Source organism: Aethalodelphis obliquidens, unplaced genomic scaffold, assembly GCF_003676395.1.
Source record: "Aethalodelphis obliquidens isolate GAN/ISIS:26980383/991018 unplaced genomic scaffold, ASM367639v1 scaffold18, whole genome shotgun sequence".
Taxonomy (NCBI): domain Eukaryota; kingdom Metazoa; phylum Chordata; class Mammalia; order Artiodactyla; family Delphinidae; genus Aethalodelphis; species Aethalodelphis obliquidens.
The window spans coordinates 13,187,915-13,215,435 of record NW_020837962.1 but is presented as its reverse complement, the minus strand read 5'-3'; the positions used below and the strand labels follow the sequence as shown (position 1 = coordinate 13,215,435).

The following is a 27,521-nucleotide window of genomic DNA, read 5'->3' as shown; positions in this document are numbered from 1 at the left end:
GGAATGCTTCTCAGGTTTTTAGATCTTAATTTTTTTTTCAACAAGGAGGGAATATTTCTTTTTAAGTTTTTTGGTTGCTTTAAAAGAATTAACACACTTTACATTTTAGCAGTTTTAGGTTTTCTGCTCCACAGAAAATGGAGTAGACGGTACAGAGAGTTCCCATTACACCCCACACATACACAGTTTCCCGGCAGTGAACATCTTCCATTTGTTATAAAGGGTGAACCAATGTCGATACATTGTAACTAACTGAAGGCCATGGTTTACATTAGGGTTCACTCTTGGTGGTGTACCATCTGTGGGTTTTGATAAATTCATGACATGTATCTACCATTGCAGTTTCGCTGCCCTAAAAATCCTCTTTGCCCCCCAAATTCGTCACTTCCTCCCACTAGCACCTGGCAACCTCTGATCTTTTACTGTCTCCATCGTTTTGCTTTTTCAGAATGTCGTAGAGCTGGTTAGAATCATACAGTGTTGGGCCTTAAAAGTTCCTCCGTGTGTTTTTATGCTTTTCAAGGTTTTTATTTTATTTATTTATTATAAATGTATTTATTTTTATTTATTATCTTTGGCTGTGTTGGGTCTTCGTTGCTGCGCGCGGGCTTTCTCTAGTTGCAGCGAGCAGGGGCTACTGTTCGTTGTAGTGCACGGGCTTCTCATTGCGATGGCTTCTCTTGTTGTGGAGCATGGGCTCTAGGCACGCGGGCTCAGTAGTTGTGGCACACGGCTTAGTTGCTCCGCGGGCTTAGTTGCTTCCCGGACCAGGGCTTGAACCCGTGTCCCCTGCATTGGCAGGCAGATTCTTAACCACTGTACCACCAGGGAAGCCCCCTTTTCAAGGTTTTTAGTTGTAATTTTGAGGGGAGTGGAATTAGGTGCTTAGAAACTTGTAGAAAGCTGTTTTTTAAAAATGTTTTGAATCATGTAATCCTAATAAGTACCATAACAATATGAGTGAAGATTACGTGTATTATATCCAATACCACATCTGGAGACCCTCTGCTGGCGATCTTCAGAGATAAATAAGCCTTTCGTTGAACATTTTCTGGCTGGGCACACAGCGGTGCTGGTCAGGGTGCACTATGCAGTAGCACTTGGTGGACTGCTGCTCCCGAGTCCTTTCCTGCTGGGGACGCTTTGGGGGACCCGTGACTTCCGGTGTTTGACTGAGCATCCCTTTGGCCCCAGCTTGTAGGAGAGCTCCTAGGAGAAAGTTTTTATTTTTATCATTTTTAAAAAATTTTTTTGGGCTCAACACATGGCTTGTGGGATCTTAGTTCCCTGACTAGGGATTGAACCTGGGCCCTCGGCAGTGAAAGCACGTAGTCCTAACTACTGGACATCCAGGGAATTCCCCAGGAGAAAGTGGTGATTCTGAGAAGGGGGAAGGGCGGGGCGGTGAATGAGGGTTGTCGCTGACGTTCTGGGAATGAGAAGAAGGTTCCGGGTCCGAGAGTCTGAGCGAGGTGGAGGGTGGACTGGCAGAGGACCTGCTGCCCATGGGGACGAGCGCGTGTCAGAACTTCTAGAGGGGCCATGGGAAAGTCGCAGAGAGCAGGCGCCAGCGGAACGATAAGCATGGTCTCTGCTGTGCCTTCTCTGGCCCTCCCTTCTCCTCCAACTCTTGGCCTTAATAAGATGATGGAGAAATAGGTCTTTTGTTCAGACTCTTATCAGAAAGGTTAGAAAATCAAGAACAAAAGCCACTCTGTTTGGAGATCTGACTGTGAAAAACCCAGCAAGCACTTCCTGAACTTTGCCCCCCTTGCCAGCTAGAGCAGCAGGTTTAATGGAGCATATCTGGGAGTGGGTTAAACTCCTTCCGAGACAGTGATGTACCTTCAGGTGGACACACAGGTTTTGCAGAACCTCAGCACGATGAGCAAATAGAAGGCCGCTGGAAGCTGATGACCGGTCTGGACAGAGTCCCCAGCGCTCCAATTCCATGGAAAGGCTGTCTCCACGAGCGCGCCCTTCCTGGAGCTGGTGTGAGGAGCCGGGCCCTGGCCAGGCTGGCATCTAAGGGTAAGAGGAGGCTGGACACCGGCCACGGTCTGCCCGGCAGCTTGTTCCCCTTGGAGGAACCATGACCAGACAGCGAGGGCCCCAGGCAGGCCTGGGCGCCCTCGAGCCCCTCACTGATGGCCGTGAGCGTGGGCTTCCTTGCCCACCCGCTGGCCCAGCGTTTGTTAACTGGTGAGGAAACACAGCCAAGCTTTCTAATGTGCACTTTGATTTCCACATGAGCTTATCCTAACGTGTAATTTGTAATCATTTTTAAGCTGGCGGCATAGACGGTGGGCTGGCAAAGCGAGGTCCTGTCTGGCGGCACATGGGGGCTGCTGGGGTGCCTCTCTGAGCCCTCGGTGTTCCTCCAGTGGACCACGCTCACAGACAGTTTTCTGCCCTCTTAAAAGGCAGGTGTTCACCCGCCTGCCCTAGAAAACTATCTGGCTTGCTGAAATTTATTCAGGACAGCCTGGACTTCAGGGGGTGAGCAGGTGGGTAGTGTCTGTGAAACGAGCTGGCCTCGTCCTCCCGGTCCCCTTGGCCCTCCCTGGGCCTTGCCCTGGGGTCCTCTTGGAGCCTCTGGGCCTCCTGCCCCTGGGGCTGCTCTGTGTGCTCCGGGTCCGGGCTTGCTTTAGGAATGAAGATGGAAGGTGAGCATGTCTGCTTGCGAGGTGTGGGCGCAGACGGGTTTGCATGGCATCTGCTTCGTCTTGCATTGTGAGGAATTACTTCCACCCTGAACCGTCCTCCAGGCCCCAGGGAGGGTTCCGGCTGCAGCCCGGCCTCAGCAGCATGACTGCGGGTGAGGTCAACAGGCCTGAGCTCTGGGCCTCCCCCAGCACCGAGCTGGCCGGCGCTTCTGCGCACCCCGCTGCCTGCGAGGACCTGGGGCCACACTGGCCAGAGGAGCCTCTGCTGGAAGTGGTGGTGGTTGGCTGTCTAAACGCTGACCTCAAGGTTCACGTTCTGTCCCCTACAGGAAGCCATCTCTGAGGCCCCCAGTCCAAGTCCAAGACCCGCCTGCTTCCGGGTCGAGGGCGAACAGAGGGGAGGGGAGGGCTCCGGGCAACTGTCCCTCAGCCCAGGAGCAGCGGGCCCAGCCTCGCACATGGTGGAGCCTGCCTGGCTCGGACAGTGTCCCTACCTGCAGGCTGAGCCCAGAGCCACCTGCTTGGTGGTGAGGAGAAGGAGAGTGGAGGCCTCTTGAAGGGATTTCCTGATTTCAGATTTTGAAATGAACGCTCTTTGTGAATGACTTAGTTGCCTGAGATTCCAAGGAATATCAGGTTTTCCCTTGGAAATAAGGAGCGGCATGGAATGCGTGCAGTAGGTACCTCGGGTGCCTTCCCTGCTTCATTCTGTCCTATGTGCAGGAGGCAGAGGTTGCACCACCTATGACACGTGAGCCCCCGGCTTTCAGGCTCTGTTCTCGTACCCGCCTGTGTGATCTCTAAGTCTTGAGTGGTTACGACCTCTTGAGATCAGCATTGCAGCCCCTGATCTACAAATGAGGCAGCACAGCTCGGATGCTCGAGAGCCCGGGCTGGGATCACACGGCTGCTGGACGGCAGACCGAGGATGGGCCCTGGGTCTCCATCGGGCGCAGGTGCGGAGACAGCCGTCAGGGACCCTCTAGCCCGCCCCCCCCATCTTGTGACACCAGAGCCCGAGGACAAAGTGCACCGTCTCCAGTTGCTTCTCTGAATTCTTACTTGTTTGCAAATTGTTAACCTCAGACTCTTTCGAGCATGAAAGGATGGCTACTTCTCCTAACCAATGAAGTTGCACTTCAGTTAAAGCTGAGATTGTACGTTGAAAATGGCCTGTTTAATGGTTCTTCAGTTTTAAGTTCATTTGGACAATCCACAAATATCTACTGTCTGCTGTACGCCCAGCCCTGTGCTCGGTACTGGTTCCACAAGAGTAAAAAAACAAAGATGTGTTTAGTGGGAAAGTAGACCTTTTTAAAATTAATTAATTAGTTTATTTTTGGCTGTGTTGGGTCTTTGTTGCTGCATGCGGGCTTTCTCTAGTTGCAGAGAGCAGGGGCTATACTCCTCGTTGCAGTGTGCGGGCTTTTCATTGAGGTGGCTTCTCTTTGTTGCAGAGCACAGGAGGGCTCTAGGCGCACGGGCTTCAGTAGTTGTGGCATGTGGCCTCAGTAGCTGTGGCCCATGGGCTCTAGAACGCAGGCTCAGTAGTTGTGGCACATGGGCTTAGCTGCTCTGTGGCATGTGGGATCTTCCCGGACCAGGGATCGAACCTGCGTCCCTTGCATTGGCAGGCGGATTCTTAACCACTGCGCCACCAGGGAAGTCGGGAAAGTAGACATTTAACCAGAAAACATAATTGGTCAAATAATTGATGAATTCGTATTTTGAGGTTAGACCATGTAATTGAATTTCAAAGCAATAGGTTGCACATACAGAGCAGATATTGATGGGGACTTTTTAAAAGGCATAGTCTTACACTATTGAACATTAGTTCCTGGGGTAGAATTCATTCCAGTGCTGGAAAGCCACAAAACGGGCTGTTCTGGCATGTATCCTGTGATGTTGGGATACTTTGTGTCCATTTTAGGCATATTTCTATAACTAAGTTTAAAAATCCCTCCAGTCATTTTTTTCTGCTCTTGAACATGTGCCTATTTTTCATTTTTGAAAATACTGAAGTGTTTTGTAACCTACTGTTTCTGCTTAGAAGTACAGGAGGAACATCTCCCACGTGCAAGCTCCCCCTCCACGGGGTCCTTTCCCAGGCCCCGGGACTGACTCTTGGCTCTCTCTCCTAGGCCAACGAGGTGACAGACAGCGCATACATGGGCTCCGAGAGCACCTACAGTGAGTGTGAGACCTTCACGGATGAGGACACAGGCACCCTGGTGCCCCCCGAATGCCTGGACGCCACGGAGGAGCCCGGCCACGGCGCCCTGCTGCTGCTCCCGGGCAGGTCTGTTCCTATCTACATGGCCCAGGGCTGATGGCAGATGGGTTCATGGTGGGGTTCATGTCAGGTGATCCAGAGGGGAGTGTGAGCCTGCGGAGGGCTGTGGTCCTGGGAAGAGCCTGCGCCCAGCTGACCGTGCAGCCTCCGTCAGAAGGTGCTCCTCTGTGCAGATAGGAATCCTAGGAGAAAACATTTGCTTGGTCTTTTGGATTTTGTCAACACAATTCTTATGACCCAGGGTGAGACACATTTCAAACGTCTTCATCTTTATGGCACCCTGACTCCATGCGTTTGAGGACAGTGAGGGGGAAGGGCCGGATCAGAGAGGCCAGGTGCCAGGTGGCCCATGTGGGCCCAGGTGACGGCTGGCGGTTCTGCCCTGGGCTCCCCGGGAGGCCTTGAAACTGGAATTTTGCTTATTTTATTTCGTTTTGTTTCTTGTTTGGCCCCTGCAGAGCTTGTGTTTTTCCTCCCTAATTGAAGATGGCATGCCTATCCCAAGCGCCAGCCCTCCCGCCGCCCCCCCTCCCAGCTCCTTCCCTGGTACCCTGGCTCCTGGTTTGTTCCTCACTCAAGGGTCATCACACAGTGTGTATCCTTTCTCCACCTGGCTTCTCCCACTTGGTATCGTGGCTGTGAGGTTTATCCGTGTCTGTGTGCACCGTTGTGAGTGGTTTATTCTGGTTATTATTGAGTGTTCCATTAAGAAGCCCACAGCTTCTTAATTTCCTGTCAGTGGGCATTGGGGCATTGGGTTTGCTCACAGTTTGGGTTTCATGAATAAAGCTGCTGCCTGACGTCTTTTGGTGGCCGGGTTTGTTCCTCGGTGGCGTAGGGCGCACCTGGGGCACAGGCTCCTCTGTAGGGGTTACTGCAGGTCAGACACTTACAGGTGGGGTTTGGTAGCTCCCTGCCTGCCAGCCGCCTGCGGGTTCCAGCTGCTCTCCATTCTCGCAGTGCCTGGCATCCTCCGCTTCTTCACGCCTGTTGTCTGAGGGCGCGCAGAGCAGGTGGTCCTCACTTGGGTTTCCCAGGTGCCTGACGGGGGCAGTGCCTTCCTTGCACTGGCTGCCCATGTGGAGACCCTCTCCTGTGCAGTGCCTGTTCCAGGCTTTCGCCCCTTTGTTGATTGCAGGACTCTGAAAGCTCTTCCGTAAAGGCCAGATAGTAAACAGGCTCGTGGCCCGATGGTCCCAGCACTGCTTCTCAGCTCTGCGTTGGCTGCCTCTGCAGATACAGGCGGTGGGTGGATCTGGCCTCCCCGGGTCCCGTGGGCCGTCTTTTCCTCTGTCTTCAATTGTGGGAGCTCTTCCTCTGTCTCAGGGGACTCCTTTGTCCCGGGTGTGTTGCAGGCATCTTTTTCCCCCTCTGCAGGTCATCTTCTCACTTTCCTGGGGTGTCTGAGAACAGACGTTTTAAATTCTACTATAGTCCAGTGTATCTGTTTGTCTTTTGTGGTTGGCACGTCTGTGTTCTGCTTCAGAGGTCTCTGCTTACTCCACATCACTGTGACGTTTACTTCTGCTTTTCTTTAACAGCTTTATTGTTTTGCCTTTGTTTTCAGATCTTTCATCTCCCCGTAAGGGAGTTTTTGTGCATGGTGTGAGGCAGGGGTCATTTTTCCTGTATAGATGTCCATTGGCTCAGGCTCGGTTTTGAAGCTCCCTCCTTCCTCATTGCCCCACAAGGTGGCCGAGTGCATGGGCTGTGCCGGACGCCCTGCTTGGCCCTGTGTGCCCTGTGCAGGTCAGCATCGCTCAGTCCTTCTGCTCCAGGCTTGTCGCCCGCTGGTCCTGCCGTTCGGCCATGTGCACCCTCCAGCCTCGCTCTACAAGGCTGCGTTGGCGCCTTTGGCCTTCACATTTCCATGTGGATTTTATATAGATTCAGCTTGTTAGTCTCTGGAAAAAAGTACCTGCTGGGATTTGGGTTGGGATTTTGCTGGATCTGTAGATTATTTGGGCAGAACCAACATCTTGTCCCTATGGGTCTCCCAGTCTTTGAACATAGTTTATTGCTCCATTTATTGGGGTCTTTCCTTGATTGCTGCGGTGTGGGGTGACCGTCTGGTAGGGAAGGGGGCGTCGTGCGTGTGCGTTCGGCCATTGGGCTCTGTTGGGACTGGAGGAACACCTTCCAGGGCCACCAGGGGCCAAGCCCAGCATGTGGAGATGGGAGCCCAGAGTGGCTTGCAGTGACCAAGGAGGGAGGTGTGAGGGTAGAATACGTGGGGCTGGGGTTGCCACGTTTGCTGTAGCTTCCTGATCAGTACTTCTTTTTTTTTTTTTTTAAAGAATTTATTTATTTATTTATTGGCTGCATTGGGTCTTCGTTGCTGCGTGCGGGCTTTCTCTAGTTGTGGTGAGCGGGGGCTACTCTTCGTTGCGGTGCGCGGGCTTCTCATCGTGGTGGCTTCTCTTGTCACAGAGCACGGTCCCTAGGCGCACGGGCTTCAGTAGCTGTGGCTCAAAGGCTCTAGAGTGCAGGCTCAGTAGTTGTGGCGCATGGACTTAGTTGCTCCGTGGCACGTGGGATCTTCCCGGACCAGGGCTCGAACCCATGTCCCCTGCATTGGCAGGCGGATTCTTAACCACTGTGCCACCAGGGAAGCCCCTGATCAGTATTTTTTAAGGTAATAGGTAAGTTCTTTTAAATTTCTTTAAATATTTATTTGGTTGCACTGGATCTTAGTTGTGGCTTGCGGGCTCCTTAGTTGTGGCTCGTGGGGTCCTTAGTTGTGGCATGTGGACTCTTAGTTGCGGCATGCATGTGGGATCTAGTTCCCTGACCAGGGATTGAACCTGGGCCCCCCGTATTGGGAGCGTGGAATCTTAACCACTGCACGACCAGGGAAGTCCCTAAGTTCTTTAAATTCAATTTGGGTCAAGTAATCGAAGTTGAAGTGTCAAATCCGGGAAACCATTATGAGGTCTTAGTTTTTCTCTGGAAGTTTCTAGGCTCTGGGCTGTTTTGCTGCTTAAGCAGTGACTTGCCCTCAGGATTCGTTGAAGTCACGTTGGTGTCAAATGAGAAAATCTTGAATTGCCACGAGGTTGCCGATTATAATCTAAAGTCACCCGTTTTCTGTCGATGCGGTGCGTGACGGCTGCGTGGTCTGCCCCGGGTCCCCAGCACCAAGTGCACATCCCCTCTGACATGAGGACAGGCGCTGGGCTCCTCGCCGCCCACGGGCGTCCACGTCCGGCCCATGGAGGCTGTGCATGCTCCCTCTCACTTCGGGGGCAGCTTCCTCTCCCGGGGTCTGGGCACGTGGATCCACGAAGCAGCTCATCTACAGAAACAGAAAGTAGCTTAGTGTGAAATGGTGTCTGTCGGAAGGAATCATTTCTTCCTGTCTCTGTGTGAGAAGGTGAGGGCTGGTAGCAGGCGGGAGGCAGTCAGACTCGGACATGCTCTTCAGAGAGCAGTCGGACGTCCCGAGACCATTGGGGTCAGGTGCCTCGGGGAGCTTGCGCTGCGTGTCGTGCGACTGTGGGTCTGGGCAGCGGACAGAGACTGGCCCCTCCTGACTACCAGGCCTGCCCCTCTGAGGGGGCAGCTCCTGCGCCTGCTCACAGGATCTCGGGGGGTGGGGGGGTCTGTGGTGAGGTGGTGGCCCGGCCCCGGGGCAGGGAGCACCTGCCGTGTGCCCGGGTTGCAGCAAACACCAGATTCGAAAGCTTATTATGACACAAGGACATAGATAATATAAAGATCTTGTTTTGGAAGTGATGATTTTGGATATGTTGGGCCAAGTGAAGTACATTGTTAAAGTCAGTTTCACCTGTGCATTTACCTTCCCTAGCGCGGCTGTTAGGACACGAACTCACACGTGTGGTCACTGCACGTTTCTGCTGGAGGCTCAGGTCACGCCCGCGGCTCTGGGGGTGCCCGCAGCCCATGTCGGCAGCTGACACTCGTTTGCCTCTGCAGGTCCCACCTGCACAGCCAGTCGGTCGTCACGGTGATAGGAGGCGAGGAACATTTCGAGGACTATGGTGAGGGCAGTGAGGCGGAGCTGTCCCCAGAGACCCTCTGCAACGGGGAGCACGGCTGCAGAGACCCCATCTTCCTCACCCCCAGGTAAGAGCCCTGCACCAGGGCCCTGTCTCTTCACGTTCTGTTAAGGGGGAGGGTCTCCTTTTGGTTCACAGAGAACTTGTTTTATTCACTGTAATATAATTGAACAATGCCACAGTCAAAACTTTAAGATTTCTATCGGGATAACAGTTGGCTGTGGTTCCTCTCATCGGTTATGGTCCCAGTCACTCCCCGTTTATGCGGCCTCAGCCGAGTCCCAGGGCACAGAGCTGGGGTTGGGAAACTCGGCTTTACCGGTTTCACAGTGCTGTTTGTGGATCACATTGTGGTTTGCATTGAGCTTGAGGGAGGCTGTGTGTGTGAGAGAGTGTGTGAGTGTGTGTGTGTGAGAGTGTGAGTGTGTGAGAGAGTGTGTGTGTGTGAGTGTTGAAACCCTGCTCAGCAATCTCAGTCTTGCTGTGCAGGTGGACCTCGTCCGTCACTTCCCTTTGTGTTTTTTACTCACTGAAGGCCTGTGGAAGCCCTGCATCATTTTTCCAAAGCCATTGCTTGCACCGTGTCTCTGTCACATTATGGTAATTCTAACAATATTTCAGACTCTCATTATAATTGTTTGTTGTGGGAATCTGTGATCAGCAATCCTTGATGTGACTGTTGCAAAAGGATTACAGGGCTTCCCTGGTGGCACAGTGGTTAAGAATCCACCTGCCAGTGCAGGGGACACGGGTTCAAGCCCTGGTCCGGGAAGATCCCACATGCCGCGGAGCAACTAAGCCCGTGTGCCACAACTACTGAGCCTGCGCTCTAGAGCCCACGAGCCACAACTGCTGAAGCCTGTGTGCCTAGAGCCCGTGCTCTGCAACAAGAGAAGCCACCACAACTAGAGAAAGCCCACGCACAGCAACAAAGACCCAATGCAGCCAAAAATAAATAAATAAATTTAAAAAAAAATAGAAGGAGCTCCTCTCCCCAACAGGGAGCAGCCTTCTACTTAGGAAAAAAAAAGGATTACAGCTCCCTGAAGGCCTAGATGCTGGTGAGCATTTTTTAGGAATAAAGTATTTTTTAGTTAAGATATGCATGCACATGGGTTTTTTCTTTTCTTTTTCAATTTTTAATATTTTAATTTTTTGGCTGTGCCGTGTGGCTTGCGGGATCTTAGTTCCCCGACCATAGGGCGAACTCGTGTCCCCTGCAGTGGAAGCGCAGAGTCCTAACCACCAGGGAATTCCCTACGTTGTTTTTTTAGATGTGATACTTTTACACACTTATTGGACTACGGTACAGTGTAAACGTCACTTTTACATGCACTGGAAACCAGAAACTTCGCATAACTCACTTTATTGCACCACTCACTTTATTACGACGGGCTGCAGGTGACCCCGCAGTATCTCCAAGGTCTGATTGCACGGTGTTATCATCTGTGGTGTCCTCGGACCTTATTCCTCTTGCTGAAAGTTTGTGCCCTTCGACTGGCCTCTGAGGGAGGTTTAACATCACAAATGGCTCTTCGGATTCATTTTCTTATAATCACCTGACATCCCCAAACTCTCTGGAAAATTCTGGCTTTGAATAAACTCAACTGTGGCATCTAAAGGGCAGGACCTTCGCTCATGGAGCTGGCTCCTGCCCAGCTCTCCTGCCTCTTCGGGCTGCAGGAGGCCCTGGGAGAAAGCACCCACCCTTGTATCCAGTCAGGGAATGTGCCGGCCCCTCGGGGAGACCCTGGCCTGGTTGGACAGCCTGCACATGTTAGTCACCTCTCCCTTCTGCCCCCAGTTCTGGAAATTCTCCAGCTGTGCCAACAGCAGAGGCCAAGGGCCTGGGCGGGGGCCAAGCCAGCAGGGCTGCCTGACATGCTCCAAGTGGTGCTGCCCCGAGGGCCAGGCTGTGGCCCCGCGGGGCGTGTGTCTCCCCATTTTGGTGATCTCTCCATTTGTTCCGTGTGTCCATCCCTTATCCCTTGTCCACAGGGTTACTTCTGCGCTACGATTGATGTCTCACTTTAACTTTTCTGTAGCCTGGGGTCCTAATGCCCACAAGACGTGGCTGCCGTTACCACTGCCCTGAAAGCCCACTGAGATTAGGTCGTGGCGCGGCTGACGGAATTATGAGTTTTTAACGAAAGTCATCCACCCATAGTTCTTGGTTCTGGTGGTTCTTAGACAGTTACTGACAGGGTTACAGAACAGAAAGTAAGACGCCCCCTGGCCGTGTGCGTTGCTCTCGCGCTGATGGGTTTCTGACAAAGGAGGATGCAGTGTGTCCAGTCATTTACTTCTTGGCAAAGCAGGGTTCTTCTTTTACAACGAGCCGCGGGGCTGCGCCTGTGTCTTCTGAGAGCCTGACCAGGAAGGTGCCCCCAGCCGCTGCGCCGGGTGTTGCAGGTCCCGGAGGTGGTGCTGAGGGTGACAGAGGCCTCCGCGGCATCCGCCTGACAGCTCACCCTGTCAAGCCACCCGATCCTTGCTCTCTCCTGAAGCCACACCTCTCGTCCCTCCAGCGCTGACCCGCTTGCCGCCAAGCTGCACAGCATCCTCACAGATGAGGCTTTTGAGTTTTACTGTAGCCAGTGCCACAAACAAATCAACCGCCTTGAAGATCTTTCTGCTCGCCTGAACGATCTTGAAAAGAATAGGTAACCTATGCGGTGCCTGGCCTGCTCTCTGTCCCGGGGGAGGCAGACTCCGCCTGCCCGCAGCCGCCCCCACTGCCCTGGCCCAGGTGCCACTCCCTATGCCTGACCCACTCCGGGGGCTTCCTCCAGAGGCCAGGCAGACGTGCGGACAGCGGACTCTTCGGCCCCTGCCCTGCATGTGCTGTTCCTGGTCTGGTGCCCTGTGTGCATGCCACGGTCCAGTCCCCTGCCTCTGCCCTGCCTGAAGACAGCCAGCATGTGGGAGAAAGTCTGCTTTTAGAAAGATGTGCTTTCTCCGTTTTACTGAAAGATGTTTGAAGTTGAGAGTCACAAGAAGTAGCGCTGGGAAATCTAAAGTGAGAGTAGGTCTTCAGTGCAGACTTGTGAGCAGCTTTCAGGGGCATCAGTTTGAATTGGGGTGAGCCCTGCCCTGAGCTGGTCTCTGGGAGGCTGTGCAGCCTCCGTCAGCGGCAGGGTCACTGGCTGCTCTGTCCCCGGAACGGGCCGCTGGGCCCAGCATGCCTGCTGCTCTTCGCCTCTCCCTCTCCTCATCTCCTGGTTCCCTCTCCGCCCCCTGTACCCACCCCTAGTCAGAGTCCCAGGAGGAGGCACCTGGCTCCTCACAGCCTCACAGGCTCCAGCTGCAGGAAACATTTTGGGTGGTTTGCACATGCTGACGTGTCCGTTAGGCAGATTGCTGATTAGCTTGTTGTGTGGAGGAGAGATGGGCCCTCGTGCGGCGCACCCCACAGCCCCAGCCCAGCGGAGGGAGTGAGGGACTGCCAGGCGCTCTCGTGCGGGCAGCAAGGAAGGGGTGGGACGTGCCGACCAATGCTGTGGGCTCCCATGCAACTTCCTGGAGGCAGGGGCCTTGGACTGGTGGGAGTTGCATGGAAGGTGAACCATCCTAATGGTTTTGGCACGTACGCTTCCTCCTGGGCCTGCCATCTGCCCTTGGGGCTTGGCCTCGGCCGCTCAGTCTGCCTGGTGGGCCCTGCGACCGACAGCCAGTAGTGTCCTGGTGCTGGTTCAGCCCTTCCTCCTGCACTTGTGTAGCTCAGAGCTTGGGCCGGGGTCCAGCCAGCACCTGGTCAGGTGAGGGATAGGGCTGATCGGCAGCTTCAGAGGGGAGCTGGGGGTGCCAGCAGCGCTGAGGAGAACTGGAGGTGCTCTTTGAGGAGCTTCTAGGGAGACCAGGGATTCCAGAGACCCGCCAGCCTCCCTTTACCCCTCGTGTTCAGCCCAGTGCTCAGCGCTCCAGGATGGCTGCTCAGCCTGGCGGGGATGGTCATTTGTCCTTCCCGAGCAGGGACCTGCCTTCCCCGTATCTCAGCTCTCACCCTCCAAAGGTACTTGATGTGGAAGTGATCTTTTCCCACATTGAGGACCTGCCCCAGGGTGGCCACAGTCGCCTCTGCTAGGCTTTGTGGGGCAGAGAACAGACTGGGACGTGGCCGAGTCCAGCCAGCAAGTCCAGGGGGTCTTACATCCAGTTTCAGCCACCTGTTCCCTAAGACAGGCACTAACAAGGGGGTTAATATGCCATCAGAACCCTCGTTATAATCAGTCAGGAACTTTCCCCTACACACTCACTTAAGGAGATGTGAATCTTACCCATTGGTTTCCATGGAATTGCCTCAAAATAAACGTATTTGGTCATGCTTTGTGGTTGGTGAAAGGTGATTTAGTCCAAACCATATTCAGACAGCAGCTTTGACGTCTGATATAATTTCTACCCATTGAACCTCAGAACATACATATTTTCCACATACCTGGGAGCCTCTGTAAAACGGTTCATTTTGTAGAAACTGAGAAGTCTGCTTTACCCAGAGGTGCAAGTGATGCCAGCCCCTGAAGGGGGACAGTACATTGGACAGTGGTCTGTCCATTCCTGTTGCTTCAGGATGAAATTAGACTTGTGTTAAAATGTACAGCATCAGTCAGGGCCCAGTCAGAAGAGGGGACCACACAGTAACTTGAATAGGAAAGTTTAATAGAGAGTGACCATTGTAACTGGGGATTGGAGTAACGTGGCATTGGCTGGGAGGAGGGCTCAGGAGGAGACGGGGCAGCAGCTGTGAGGGAGGAGCAGCGGCTCACGCCACCGGCTGCAGAGGGCGTAGCCGCACCTTCTAAAACTTGCAGAAGTCTGCCCTCTGGCTGCCAGGAAAGCTGTTCGCTGGGAGGGGTCTCACCAGAGGGACTTCCACCACGGAACTGCCTGGGAGATGTCAGGTGCAGCCGCCCAGGTGGGATTCGGGAGTGTGGGGATCAGGGCCCAAGTTCAAACCCTGGTGCTGCCCAGGCAGCAGGGGCACCTGGAAGCAGGCCCTTTCCTGGGTCCCTGTCCAGCACCCTCTGCCGACGCAGCATCACAGGGGCCAGGAGCTGGTAGGCAGGACGAGCCCAGAGCGGAGAGGCAGTGCATTGGTAATGGGTACAGTTGCTGGTGATGGGAACAGCGTGTCTCCCCAGACAGGGTTTCTTGCCCCAGCCTGAGGGGGTCACAGTAACTGATGGGTGTGTGTCTGTCTGGCCATGACGCTATTCTTGTTCTCATAGGTTGAAGCTAATAGTTTAGCAGTTAAATTGGGAAGCAAACGAGGGGTACGGTAAGCTTGGCCCTTTTGCCACTGCAGGTGATCACGTCAGGCAGGCGACATGGGGCTGACTTTCCTGTCCTGAAACGGCGGCAGGAAAGCTTTGCGAGTCTCTGCGCAGCTGGGCTGGTAGAGGTTGAAATGTCAGTGCCAGAGTTAAAACCGACAACAGAGCTTTCCTGTACACACGGGTCCGTGTCACGCCTCGTGTGGAGCCTCTGACGGCCGAGCCTTTGGAGGGCAGTGTGGCTCCAAAATCACTTGGGACGTGCCGTTGGCCGATGGCTCGAACCCAGCGTGGCCACCTGTGGGTCCAGGCGCTGGGGCCAGCCCCTGAACCGAGGCCCGGTTGTGACACCATCTGAAACTTCCTTGAGGGCTGGGACTAGGTGACAGGCCCCTGAGATTGTCCCCATGCCCCTGAATGTTTTGCTGAGCGAGCCTTTCCGTGCATGGAGCTGGCCTCGGGAGCGGGTGCTGCATGCCTGCGGACGCGCCCCCGCCGCATATCTCTTTCGCCTGAGTTTCCTGCTTCCTCTCCATCCTCCCTGTCTGTTCTCTGACACCGTTTTCCTGTTTGTTTTGATTTCTGCAGTCCATCGAAGCGGCTCTCCAGCAAGAAGGTGGCAAGGTAGGAACCCTGGGTGCCCACTGAGGTGCTCTTCGGAAATGTGTCACTGGTCACAGTGCTTTAAAAACTTGTTTAGAAGATACTATTTTCAAGGTATTTTTTTAAAAACTTCTGTAAGTACTTCTCATGGTTTGGGATTGAAAATAGTTTGAGGGGACGGGTTGTAAAAAGAATTTCCAAAGCAGTAGATTTGGACCTGTGTTTGTGGCTGGGGGTCCGTGGTGGAAACTTTTGTCCTTCCTCCTGTTCAGTTGAGTCTTTCCCATGTGAGGGCTGTAGGCTAACCTGGTGGGGAGGGTCAGCGGGGCCCTGATGCCACAGCCCAGGTCTGGGTCCACCTCCTTCAAGGGCTGTGTCCTTTCCACCCCTGCTGGCTCCCCAAGGTGAGGAGGAGGTGGGGGAGCTCCTAAAGAACAAGCGTTGGTGACCACTTCTTCATTTTTCAGTTTTGGGAGCTGCCCACTGGCTTCCTGCAGTGAGAGGTAACAGCACATGCGTTCACCCCTCCTGCCAGGCCTGCTCTAGGCTTGTAAGATGCCAGCATTCTTCACAGGAAGCCATGTGATGTGTTACTGGATTTCCTTTCTAAGATGAGTTGTTGCTTCTCCTGGAAGCAGTGATTGCCTTTATGTTTTTATTTGCGTCGTCTTCTGCCTCCACTGCCTGGCCCTGCTGCTGCCTGGATGGTTACCCCAGAGCCCTAACCCTCTCCGCCCATGCTGTGTGGGCTGCACGGCTGCAGCCCCGCATGTCTCCCTGATGCCGGGTCCTGGTGTCTGTTTCAGGTGTTGGATCATCTCGCCCCCTGAGCCCCTTCTTCCTTTTTTTAATCTCCATTTTCTATCTAGCACGTCTTCTGGTAGCTTCTTGAGAAAAGACGTGCCCAGGAAATAAATTTTCGAGCCCTTGTTGGACATTTTACTCCTGTGGTTTGGCTTGGGGTGGAATTCTAGATCAGAAGTGGTTTCCGTTTAGCCATTTTGTAGGCGTTGCTCATTACCCTCTAGTCCTGGTGCTGCTGCAGGACAGTCTAGTGCTTGCTGGTTTTTCTTTGTGACTGCTTTTCCCTTCTGGAAGCTTTTAAAGGTGTTCTCCCTGTCCCTGAAGCTCAGACATTTCAGGACGAATCTTGTGCGTCCTTTCCACCGTTAATTACGCTGGGTGGAGTGAGAGGCGTGGTTCCAGTCTGGAAGTGCCTGCCCTGAGCTCTGCGGGCCTCTCTGGAGCGCGATCCAATCCGCAGAGCCCTCCACCCCACCTCCTGGTCCTGGAGCTCCTACCCCCGGAGCCCCTGCCCCCAGAGCCCCTGCCCCCGGAGCCCCTGAAGGCGGCCTCTCTGCTCTGGCTCCCCCACCCTTCTCTGAGCTCTGTCTCTCTTGCTAGAGGTCTCCCTCTGAGTGGGGTCCTGCCTGGCTGCCGACCTTTAGGTAGTTCATAGGCTGTGGTGCAGCCCGTTTGGAGGCCTACAGTCCTGAGTTGGGTGCCTGGTGGGGGCCGCCCCTCCCCCATCTGAGCTCCTCCCTTGCTGCCCCTCAGGTGCCAGCCGCCTGGGCTCTCCTCCAGCGTCCAGCGCCCTGGACATCTCATCTCTGGCCCTGTCTACCCTTCTGCTTCTGTCCCTGAGAATGTAAAACACTTGTTTTTCTTTTCCTATCATGTTAAGGGCTGAGGGTCCAGGGGAAGCAGAGGTGAATCCAAAGGCCCACCCTCCTCACTTGCTCTCTCCATCACCTGGGTCTTGGGAGCGTCCTAGTAATTCCAGACCATGCTTTGATCATAGTTTCAGCATTCCCTTCTCGCTCCACCTTTTACCCAAACAGCCTGCAGCTGGTGAGACTAAGGAAGCTGACTTGCCCTCCCAGCTCCCACACCAGGCACGTGGACGGACCTGGAGCCACCAGGGCCCGGCTCCTCGGCTTTTGGCCTCTGTGGCTGCTGCTCTGAGAATTCATCTTCCTTTGCAGATACCCTTTGGTATAAAAAAGGCCAGCCTGCAGGTGTTTGTTGTTTACAAACAGGCATCGTCTGCAGTCGGTGCACACACACACACACACACACACACGTGCACTTTGAATCTGCTGCTCTTCTGCCCTTAGAACTGCCACCAGCCTTCCAAGGAAACTCAAAATGCTTGCTGTCATTTCACTCTTGTGGCATCGTTTCAGCCCAGGCCTCTGACCTGGCTGTGTGCTCGCCTGGGTGCAGATGGCTCTGGGATCGGTGTGCCTGCGGACCTCACAGGGCGACAGCAGCTCTGGGGTCGGGTGACATTTAGGGTGCAGTCCCGTCCACCGGCCAGGCTTGACCTGACTCCCTTTGGGGTGGATCAGGCATCCCCCCCCTTCCCCTGGTAGGTCTCCTGAGCCAGGATGGGCTTAAATAAACAAGCTCCCCACCCACCATGGGAGGAACCTTGGCTTTACCCTAAGGTGGCTACATGCTGTGGCCACACACCCTAACCCCAGATTCAGCCCTTGGAAAATGCCTGAACCACTGGTCTGAGATCAGGATCGGGTGTCAGCCCCCAGGCTTTGGACCCTCCTCAGGGTGGTCTCTGGGTCTGGGGTGGGCAGCTTCCTGCCCCAGGAGTGGCGTCAGGAGCTCATGTTTAGGTCAAGGTCATGGATGTTAAGAGGAGTGATTAGATGGCAACTTGATGGCCTGTCCTCCCCTGGCCCTTGGGATTCAGCGCCCTCGGGGAATTGAGTGAAATCCACAGAAATGCCCGGATACATACCCCCCAGGGCACAGTTGGGGATTGTGGTCTACAGGGATAAAGATGCCCTTCCTTTTTGTTCCCCTGAGAATGTTTCTGGAAAAGAAATGTAAGGAATGCGCAAGCTCAGTCAGTGCTGAAAAGGAAATAGAACTTCATATGTTTGGTAAAGAGACTGTACTTTTTTTTTTTTTTTTTTTTTTGGCCATGTGGCACGGCATGCGGGATCTTATTTCCCCAACCTGGGAACGAACCCGGGCCTGCTGCAATGGAAGCACAGAGTCCTAACCACTGGACCACCAGGGAAGTCCTGAGAGTGTACTTTTTAACAGTGTTTTATTGAACTGGCTCTGTGCTGTGTCCTTAGTTATGTGACAGCCTGCAGATCCCCATTCTGTAGCATAGGGAGGGTGCCTAGCTTCCTCAGGGTCACACAGTGCTGAGGCTCCTCCCGCATGTGTCAGAGCCAAGGGCTTGTGCCCTTTTCACGGTCGGTCCCCAGAGGCCCCGAGTGTGTCTTGCCATGGCTGCCCCAGGAGGTGTGCCTGGAAGTCAGAGATGGAGAGGACGTGGAAGTCACGGTGTGCCCACAGGTCATGACCTTGAATTAATGTTTCACGGCTCGGGGAAGATGAGATTATTTCATATCACTGAGAGGAGTGACGTCCTGTTTTACTGCCCAAGTTCAAAGTATCTTGGCCCAGTAGCTGGTAGGGAAGAAGGCCGGGCCCGTTGGGCTCCACAGACTATGGCCTGTTCACCCAGCCCTCGGTAGCGGTGTCCTGCCCGGAGTCCCCTTCGGTGGAGACCTGGCCGCCTACTGCTGGGTTCTGCTTTCCAGACCAGCCTGGGGGTGTTCATGTGTACAGGCCTGGCCGCGAGGTTGTCCCTCTTCTTTGCTCTCCTTGCTCTGCTGAAGGACCTTCTCTGGACAGGGCTGTCGCTTATTCTCCCCAGGCACCTGCATCAGTCAGGGGCCCTGACCATGGAGGCCCTGCAGGACCCTCCCCCAGACCCTGTGGAGGGCATGGAAGAGGACATTGCTGACAAGGTAGGCCCTGGATGGATGGCAGGGCCGGAGGGCCACGTGTGGACAACTCAGCGGCCTCAGGCGCAGGCCCCCAGTGGGTGTGTTGAGTGAGGTGCGCAGAGGGCACAGTGGGAGGTGGTGATGGCGCCGGCAGGGCTGCGCCGTCCACCAGCCCTGATGATCTCTGGCGGGTTTCCTCGGGTTGGCAGCTGCGGGGTGAACAGGAGAGGTGTCACGTTGTCCACGGAGAGGTGCCGGCCAGGGAGGCGGGAGGGCCCGCAGCCTGCAGTGATCCTAGAGCCAGGACGGTGGAATCGGCCACTCCTGAGAGGTTGCTGGGGCAGGGCAGCCTCCCTGTGGCCAAGGCCCTGGGGCTCCAGGACCAGCTCCAGGAAGTGCAGGGGCAGGGTGGCCACAGACACCCCCCCCCCCTTCTCTCCCACCTCCTTCTGTCCCCCTCGCCCACCTCACCCTGCCCCCCGCCTCCTGGACCTCTTCAGCACCTCCAGCATCTCAGCTCTGCAGAGCCCTCCCCAGCTCTCCGGTCTGGCCGTCATGCCTCCCACCACCGCCTGGTGAGCGTGTCTGGCTCCAAACCCCGGGCCTTTCTGTCACTCGAGTCCCCAGTGTGAGCTGCCTCTGTGGGCTGTGTCTGGCGGAGCAGTGGCCCTGCCTGCGGCCCCTCAGCTCCTTTGCCTTTGAGGGTCGAGGGCACCACGTGCTCCCCCGTCCTCACTGGTGCCCATAGGGCTGCGCTGCCTCGTTCACAGGGCGTCTCCAGCCTGGTGGGCATGGCCTCCAGGACAGTCTGCGTGGGGCACACACTCTCCCACCCCCTTGATTCTCAAGCCACCATCTTGCTCCCCAGGTTGTCTTCCTGGAGAAGCGAGTGTCAGAGCTGGAAAAGGACACAGCTGCCAACGGGGAGCAGCACAGCCGGCTGAGGCAGGAGAACCTCCAGCTGGTGCACAGGTGAGCGCAGGCCTCTTAGTGCCTGTGGGATGTGATCCGCCCCCTGGTCGTTCTCCTCCCTTCAGGTTCTCTGAGCACCACCCTCCATTCAGCTGCTGGATGGTGTGGGGTGAGCAAGGCTCCTGCTGAGGGCTCTCCCCAGAGGAAAGGGCGAGGGAGGGACCTCTCAGGAGAAGCCGGGGCCAACACCCGGCCTGCAGACTGCCCGGCTGGAATTCCCGTCTGGGGGTGTCTGGCGTGTGCCCCGCTTCCAAGACCTGTCCTGACCAAAGGTGCGCCCCCCACCCCACGCAGGCTTGCTTCATCTCCGCATCTCCTGGACAAGGAAACCAAGGCAGCAAGTCGGGGCTCTGGGGTGGGGCCAGTGCCTCCAGAGCTCCCTGTGCTCGGGTACTTGACCCACCCTTGAAGCATGGGGTCCTCGTGGGGCGTAGCAGTGCGACCGAGCCCCACGTGGGAGCCGCGAGCTCTGAGTTAGAAATAACAGCCGTGTGGAAGTCGGTGTAAGGAGGGAGCAGGTGCTTCCCCATCTCCTGTTTTGCAGACTTTTCACAGCACGTGGTGTGGTTTTCGGTGTTGGGAAGCTGGTCACGCTGTGTACCTCACCCCAGTTTGCAGCACTTCTCCTGCAGAGGACAAGGGACTTGGCCTGTGTGCAGCCAGAGCCTTGGGGTCACAGACCCCTTTCAAGAGGTCCAGAGGCTGGGAGCACGGCATGTGTTCTGGGCGAAGCCTGGCCCTGCCGAACCCTCTGCAGCCCCAGGCTCTTCACCCTCCGAGCACTTGTACCAGCGCTGGACACGGGCCCCGAGGCTCTGGGGGACGCTGGCCTCCTGTTGTGGCTTCTCCTGGGCGAGATGGGCCTTCATGACCTGTCCTCCTGCTCTTGGAGGCTGGGAACCGGGATGTGCCATGCTGTCCTGGGCGCCTCGCCCACTGCTATAACAGAGCAGCAGAAGCACGTTCTCCTGTGTGGTCGAGACCCTGGCTCGGGGGCCACCTGCTTTCCTGCCCTGCTTTCCTGCTGCAGAGCCAGAGGTGGGGTCGGCCCTGCTTATGCGAGGGCTGGGGCTCCAGTGCTGCGTCTGCAGGACGTTCCTTCCTCCCTCCCTGTCCTTGTCCAGGGAGATCTGGATGGGCCACCAGACTCCTTTCTCCAGCTGACTGGAGGTTCATCTCATCCAATGGGCACTTATCAGTTATCCACGTTTGTGGTGGAAAGTCCACACTCTGTGCCCTGCCCGGCCACCCAGCCCCAGGGCCTGTCATATCCACTTCCTGGGGCCGTTTCTGCCAGTGTTTGCCTAAGTTCCCCTCAAGCACACACTCCTGCCGCTGCTGCTTGGCGTTTCCCAGCCGCACTGACCCGCCGCACTGCTCTCCTTTCCTTCCATCCTAGGAGTTCCACCTGCTTTCTCCACATCTGGTTTCTTATTCTCCAGATCCTGCATTTCTTCTTTGCTTACTCGCTTTCTGAGCAGATGCCTTACTCGCAGCATAGGAGCCAGGCTTCCTAAGGCCTCACGTGTCTGAAAACGGGGTTGTGTCGTGTCCCCCCTCCACCCCCACCATCGATAGTGTGGCTGAGTCTGGGATCCCGCTGGGAGCTGGGTCCCTGGAAGCCGGCTCCGCTGCCGTCTGTCCTGTCTGTGACCAAGGCCCTGGCACCGTTGGGCTCACTGCTCTGTGGGGTCCTATTCTCTCCCAACGCTGTGAGGGTCTCTTGTTGTTTCCTGTGCTGAGGGCACGTGGCTTCCAGCCTTTAAATCTGGAAAACGTGTCTCTCAGAGTTTCTTCCATTTTCTTGTCTGTCTGAACTTCTGTTAATCAGATATCAGACCTTATGGACCTTCCTTCTCATTTTCTTTACTTCCTTATTCTCTAACTTTCTCATTATTCTTTTTTTCTGTGTAATAATCTTTGGTTTTCTCCTTCAGTTATTCTATTGAATTTAAAATTTTGTCGTGTCATAGTTTTAATGGCTAAGAGTTACTTCTGTTACCCATTCCTTCTGCGACAGCTGCTCCTGTTTCGTGGACGTGGTGTCTCAGGCCTCTGAGGGTGATAGTTACAGGGCTTCTGTGGTGTTTCCCACATGATGTGTGTCTCCTTCAGGTCGTTTTTTCTGTTTGCTTTGGCCACTTTGTATTAAGAGCTTTCCTGTGATGTCTGGTGGTCTTTGGCTGTCTGTTCACTCTTGGGTGCGAAGCACCAAAAAGCAGATGAGAAACCCTGTGTGGACGGGCAGCTTGGAGGCATGGGCTCCGGCCGTCCGCAGGCAGGGCCCAGAGCCCTTCTCTGTGGTTTGGTCCGTTCCTGTCTCCTGCACTTGGGAGTGGTGGTCTGGGAAGAGGCCAGGGTCAGGGTCCCCATGTGTACCTTCCTTCTGTCCCCATGTTCTTGCTATACCTGCCTTCGAGTCTGCCATGGCTGACCTGGGTGGGGTGGGTCTGTACACCATGTCTCCAGCCTGGTATCAGTATCAGTGCAAGGTGCCCTGGGGCCAGGCACCTGGTGGGCTTGTGCCCGGGAGGGTCTCCTGCCCACACCCAGCGAGCAGGAGGCAACTGTGGGTGCAGGCCAGGATGGGGGTAATTCCCGCTGGGAATGATGGGGACTGTCCTTGCCGTCAAGACTGTGCCGTGGTCTGAAGGCCAGTCACCCTCTGTGAGGTGAAGGGTGTTTGGGGGGATACATGTCCTGCTTCAGAACTGCCCTTGACTAGAGCTGTGGGCCATTGGGGGACATCTCAGTGCCTTCCTGTCCCCGCTCTGGGCAGGGCCGCTCTCTCCAGCTCTGGGCTCAGCATCTCAGGACGGTTTCTCCCCTCCCCCTCTGCCTTGCAGAGCCAATGCCCTGGAGGAGCAGCTCAAGGAGCAGGAGCTGAGAGCCTGCGAGATGGTCCTGGAGGAGACACGCAAGCAGAAGGAGCTCCTGTGCAAGATGGAGCGAGAGAAGAGCATCGAGATCGAGAACCTGCAGGCCAGGTGGGGGAGAGGGGGGACGGGGGACCCGCGGGCCAGGTTGGGGAGAGGGGGACGGGGGACCAGCAGGTCAGGTGGGGGAGAGGGGGACGGGGGACCCGCAGGTCAGGTGGGGGAGAGGGCTGATGAGAAATGCAGCTGGGCTCTCACCACAACAGCTGGCCACCCCAGGAGGGCACGATACCTAGGAACAAATTTGATTTTACGAACAGTGGAAAAACCTTTATGAAGAAAACTAAAAAACTCTACTGAAGGCCACAAAGTATTTGAAGGCAAAGACTGACACTACCTGGATGTCACTTTCTCTAATCTTTCTCCAGTGGATGCTGCACCATTCAAAATCAAAGTCAAACTCTTTTTTAAGGCAACTTGAGAAAATTACCCCTATGCTCCCCTGAAGGCATAAGCCTTAGATAAGTCAGGAAAAGGGGAGCATACTCTGTGCAGACACCCCACAAAGGCACAGGAGTGGACCAGGAACTCAGGCTGGGGGCGTCCACTCACGGTGACACGTGGATCTCAAACGTTGTTTGTCAAAGAAAACCAGCAGAGAACCTAGATGTCCACAAGTTAACAGTCACCTGGAGGTTCCTGCTCATCCTCCCTCTGCAGAGCTCGCTTCTGGGTGGGTAGTGACGGGGAGGCGGGTATTTCACAGTCTTCTTAACTGAATGGGCACCACTCTCAGCCTTCATCGTGCAGCCATTTTACCCTCGTGAATGACAACTCTAGGCTCTTTAGCATGTGTTTACCTCCAGCTCTTAAAGCTGGAAAATACATTTTGACACATTTTCAACAGTGGGAGGTGGCAGGAGGGACTGCACACAGAGCTGTGCTGGGGTCTTCCTGGACGGGAGGCCTCCCCGGGGGCTGGCCTGCGGTGTCACCTCCCGGGAAAGCCTTCTTCCTGGGCCTCGGCACAGTGCCATCCAGTGGACCTGCAGGCCACAGCCTCTCCGTGGGGCCCTGTCCACCGGGCTATGGGTGCCTAGGGGCGGGCCGTCCTGCCTCCCGTGTCTGCCAGCACCAGAGCCTGCACGGCAGGGGGCATCCTGCTGGCTGAGTGGGACATCCTGCTGGCCGAGTGGGACAACAGCTGCAGGAGCCCGAGGTGGACAGGGCCTCATGAGGCCCTCACAGAGCAAGATGGGACTCGGGGTCACCGCTGCCTGCTCTTTGCACCTCAGTTAGCAGCTCCATGTGCCTGGACCCTGGTGGCCTCCCTCAGCTCCCTGGGGTTCTTGCGGGGGTGAGGACAGCAGGGCCATGGAAGGAACTGGGGATTCTTGGAGAAGGGCTGGGTCTGTGGCTGAGACAGAGGAAAACCGGCAGAGCCTGGGGTGCCAGGAAGCAGGGAGGTGCTTGAACAGAAGCACACGCAGACGACGGTATGTCATGGCTCCCAGTGGGCATAGCTGGGGCACAGTAGGAACCGCCATCCAGAGTGTAACCCAACGTGGACTCCTGCAAAGGAGACCAAATAACACACAGACATGTCCGCTCGGGGGTCCCTGGAGCGTGGACTGGACCCCATGACTGGCCTCCAGACAACAGAGAAGGAACGGGAAAAGGAGAACTTGACAGAGGAGACACCTGGCAGACACACCCCAACCAGGCGATCCAGGTCAACGTCACCCATGATGCGAAGGGCACCTCTCCTCTGTGGGATTCTCCCCAAACCCACAACCTGTCCAGTCACGAGAAGACACCAGACAAACCCAGTCTGAGGGACATTTTACCAAATACATGACCAGACCTGCTCAGAACTGTCAAGGTCATGAAGAGCCCAGGAAGTCCAGAGATTGCTGCAGACCAGAGGGGACAGAGGAGCCATGACGGCTAATGTGGTGCGGGGACACCAGACGGGAAGGAGCGCTGGTGGGAAAGCTGTGTTGAGTCCATGGGTTGGTCATTTGCATTTCCAGCGTGGGTGTGATGAACGCCACGATGGTGAGCAGATGCCTGGAGAAGCCGAAAGGGGCTCAGGGTCCGTGGAACTCACTCTGTGTCTGCAGCTTCTCTGTAAACCGGAGGTGTGTGGAGACACCATCCTGGCTTATAAGAAGCTTTGGCCCAGGGCCCTTGTGTGGGTGCGTGTGGTGGCCGGGGGACAGCTCTGCGGGTCCCAGCCTTGTTCTTGTGACCCAGGCTGCAGCAGCTGGACGAGGAGAACAGTGAGCTGAGGTCCTGCATGCCCTGCCTGAAGGCCAGCATCGAGCGCTTGGAGGAGGTAAGCTGCCGGCCAGACTCTCCCCGCCCTCCGCCCCAGGTGACTTTGGGCCATCGGGACCTGAGACAGGTTCTCCAAAGCAGGGCAGCCGCACTGTCGGCCGATGGGCCTGTGGGGGTGTGGCTGCAGGCCAGGAAGCTGTGCTGCTCGAGAGCAGGCTGGTGGCCCCGGGGGTGAGGGAGCCAGGACACACTGGGCCTGGCCGTCCCTTTCCTGGAAGATGCGCGACCCTGCCTGGCTTCCCGGCATCCTTGGGCCTGAAGAGTCACGCATAGATTAACACCTGGTTTGAATCTAGGATGATGTCCTTGAGGGGCTGACTTCAGCTTGACCCCTTGTGCCCCGTGGTCCCCTCCCCACCCGGGGACCCCTGGGCAACTCTGCACCCTGAGGACATCTGAGAGCACTTGGGCTCTGGCCTCCTCCCAGAAACAGTCCCAGGCGCCTCGCAGGCCCACCTGCCACGTGTTGGGCGCAGACAGCTGAGGAGAGCTGCATGGATGGGCGGCAGACAGGCATGTCTCCGGCAACTGTTTCGTTCTTGCAGGAGAAGCAGAAGCTGCTAGATGAGATTGAGGAGCTGTCTCTACGGCTCAGTGAGGAACAGGAGAACAGGAGGAAGCTGGGGGACAGGCTGAGCCACGAGAGGCACCAGTTCCAGAGGGACAAGGAGGCGACCCAGGAGGTGAGCACAGAGCCCCGGGGTTCCCCCCCCATTGGCGTTCAGACCACCCCAGAGGTCCTGAAGCCAAGCTGAGCCAACCCCCGCTGCTGCAGCTGATCGAGGACCTGCGCAAGCAGCTGGAGCATCTGCAGCTCTTCAAGCTGGAGGCCGAGCAGAGGAGGGGCCGCAGCAGCAGCGCAGGCCTGCAGGAGTACAACAGCCGCACGCGGGAGAGTGAGCTGGAGCAGGAGGTCCGGAGGCTGAAGCAGGTGCGGGCTGGGCTCACGCTTCTGGGGGTCGACATGGGGGTGCGTGGGGGCCGGTGCCCGAGTTCGTGGTCCTGCCTCGGCCCAGAAGTGACACCCTGTGTCCCCCAGGACAACCGCAGCCTGAAGGAGCAGAATGACGAGCTCAACGGGCAGATAATCAACCTGAGCATCCAGGGCGCCAAGAACCTCTTCTCCACGGCCTTCTCTGAGTCTCTGGCCGCAGAGATCAGCTCTGTCTCCCGCGACGAGGTAACGCCCCGCCCCGTCCCCTGCGGGCGTCCGCAGTCTGGGCACCTGGCACCGACCCCTAGCTCCTCCCACAGCTCATGGATGCCATCCAGAAGCAGGAGGAGATCAACTTCCGCCTGCAGGACTACATCGACAGGATCATCGTGGCCATCATGGAGACCAACCCATCCATCCTGGAGGTCAAGTAGTGCCACTCAGCGGGGCTCCAGCACAGCACACACGCAGCTGAGACCGAGGTCCCTCACCCACCGTGGAGCACACAGCTGGGCAGGGCAGGGCAGGGGAGGAGGGATGCTGGGACCGGAGCCTGCGGTGGCTCTGGCCTCTCGCTATGCCCTCCTTTCTGCAGAGAATGAGGGACAGTCTCTCAGGCTGGGGTGAACCCCTCTGTGACCTCTCCCACGCTTCCTGCCTTGTCAGGGAAAAAAGGAATGAAATGGGTCCCCACCGGGGGTGCTACTCCCTGTGCCCGCCAGGCACCCTAACCTGGTGCCATCCAAGTCTCAGCCACTCCTGGATGGTATAGAAGCCCCAGGACCCTGGCGCCAGACATGGTGGGGCAGGGGGAGGACAAGCAGGAGAGGCCAGTGTGTGTCAGGGTCTGGCCAGGAGCTGTAGGGCCGCCCCCCCCCCCCCCAGCTTTCCTGGAGCTGCTCAGGCTGGCACCCAACCAGAAGGGGCCCCTTGGTCCAGCTTCAGGCCCAGGGGCCTCTAGGCCACAGGTCTGTGCTCACGGCCAGCCTCTCGTTGCAGTAACTCTGGGCGCTGACGCTCCTGTGACTTGAGAGTCATGGCGTGGAATGTGCTGTCTGTATCGGGTGGGTGTTGCTGTTCCCCTCTGACCCTGGGGGTTCAGGCAGGGCTGTGGCTCCCAGGGGTGTGTCCTCTCCTCCCTGTGCGGATCTCCGCTGGCCCGAGGAAACCAAACGTCTGGAACCAGTTTCCTCTGGGAGTTTGAGGTCTTTAGGAGTCGTCCTGTCTCCACAAGGTGCACTTTGCAGGAGGCTGGGGCGGGCAGGCTCTCACAAGTACACAGTTCAAGGCCTTCCTGGTGGCTTGGGGGCTCCTTCAAGGAAGCCCCTGCCCGGCACTTGCACTGCCAGGAGCAGCAGCATCACCCACAGGGGCTGCTGGGCCTGCCCCCCGAGCCTGAGCGCCAGCCAGGAGCCTCCGGGTGCTCCCAGGTGGGCCAAGACCCTGCACACAGGCGGGCCACCGTTGTGTGCGAGCGCATACGTGAGGGTGTGTGTGTGTGTGCGTGCGTGAGCAAGCGTGTGTGTGGCTCTGTGTCCCTCCACCCTCCACGTGGCCCACCTTCTACACTAAGATTTAAGACGTTGCCTCGTATTGTATATTTTGGGGAAAGCTTTGGGTGTAAATCAATGTAAACTTGGAGGAGAGATTTTTCTATCGTGTAGAGTAGGTATTTTTTATAGATTGAAGGTTGATCAATTTTTTAATACTTCTAAGAGAGAAAACTATCTGTGTATACACATGAAATATATATATGTACGATAATAAACACTGGAACTCTG

At 56.1% G+C, this 27,521-nt stretch overlaps 1 protein-coding gene across 11 annotated transcripts in view; it reads left to right on the top strand.

Moving 5' to 3' along the window:
* Positions 1-27,521, top strand: part of RAB11FIP3 (RAB11 family interacting protein 3) — a 79,636-nt gene extending 52,115 nt beyond the window's left edge. For 2 of the 11 annotated variants that reach the window (XM_027118015.1, XM_027118014.1), the window contains exons 4-15: positions 4,808-4,965; positions 8,896-9,045; positions 11,507-11,641; positions 14,837-14,872; positions 18,546-18,639; positions 19,487-19,590; positions 22,437-22,577; positions 24,723-24,804; positions 25,352-25,489; positions 25,582-25,737; positions 25,846-25,986; positions 26,061-27,521. In XM_027118015.1, the coding sequence (XP_026973816.1) occupies positions 4,808-4,965; positions 8,896-9,045; positions 11,507-11,641; positions 14,837-14,872; positions 18,546-18,639; positions 19,487-19,590; positions 22,437-22,577; positions 24,723-24,804; positions 25,352-25,489; positions 25,582-25,737; positions 25,846-25,986; positions 26,061-26,174 (1,449 nt within the window). In that variant the 3' untranslated portion in view covers positions 26,175-27,521. The other 9 variants (XM_027118017.1, XM_027118016.1, XM_027118008.1 and 6 more) reach the window with 7 other exon arrangements.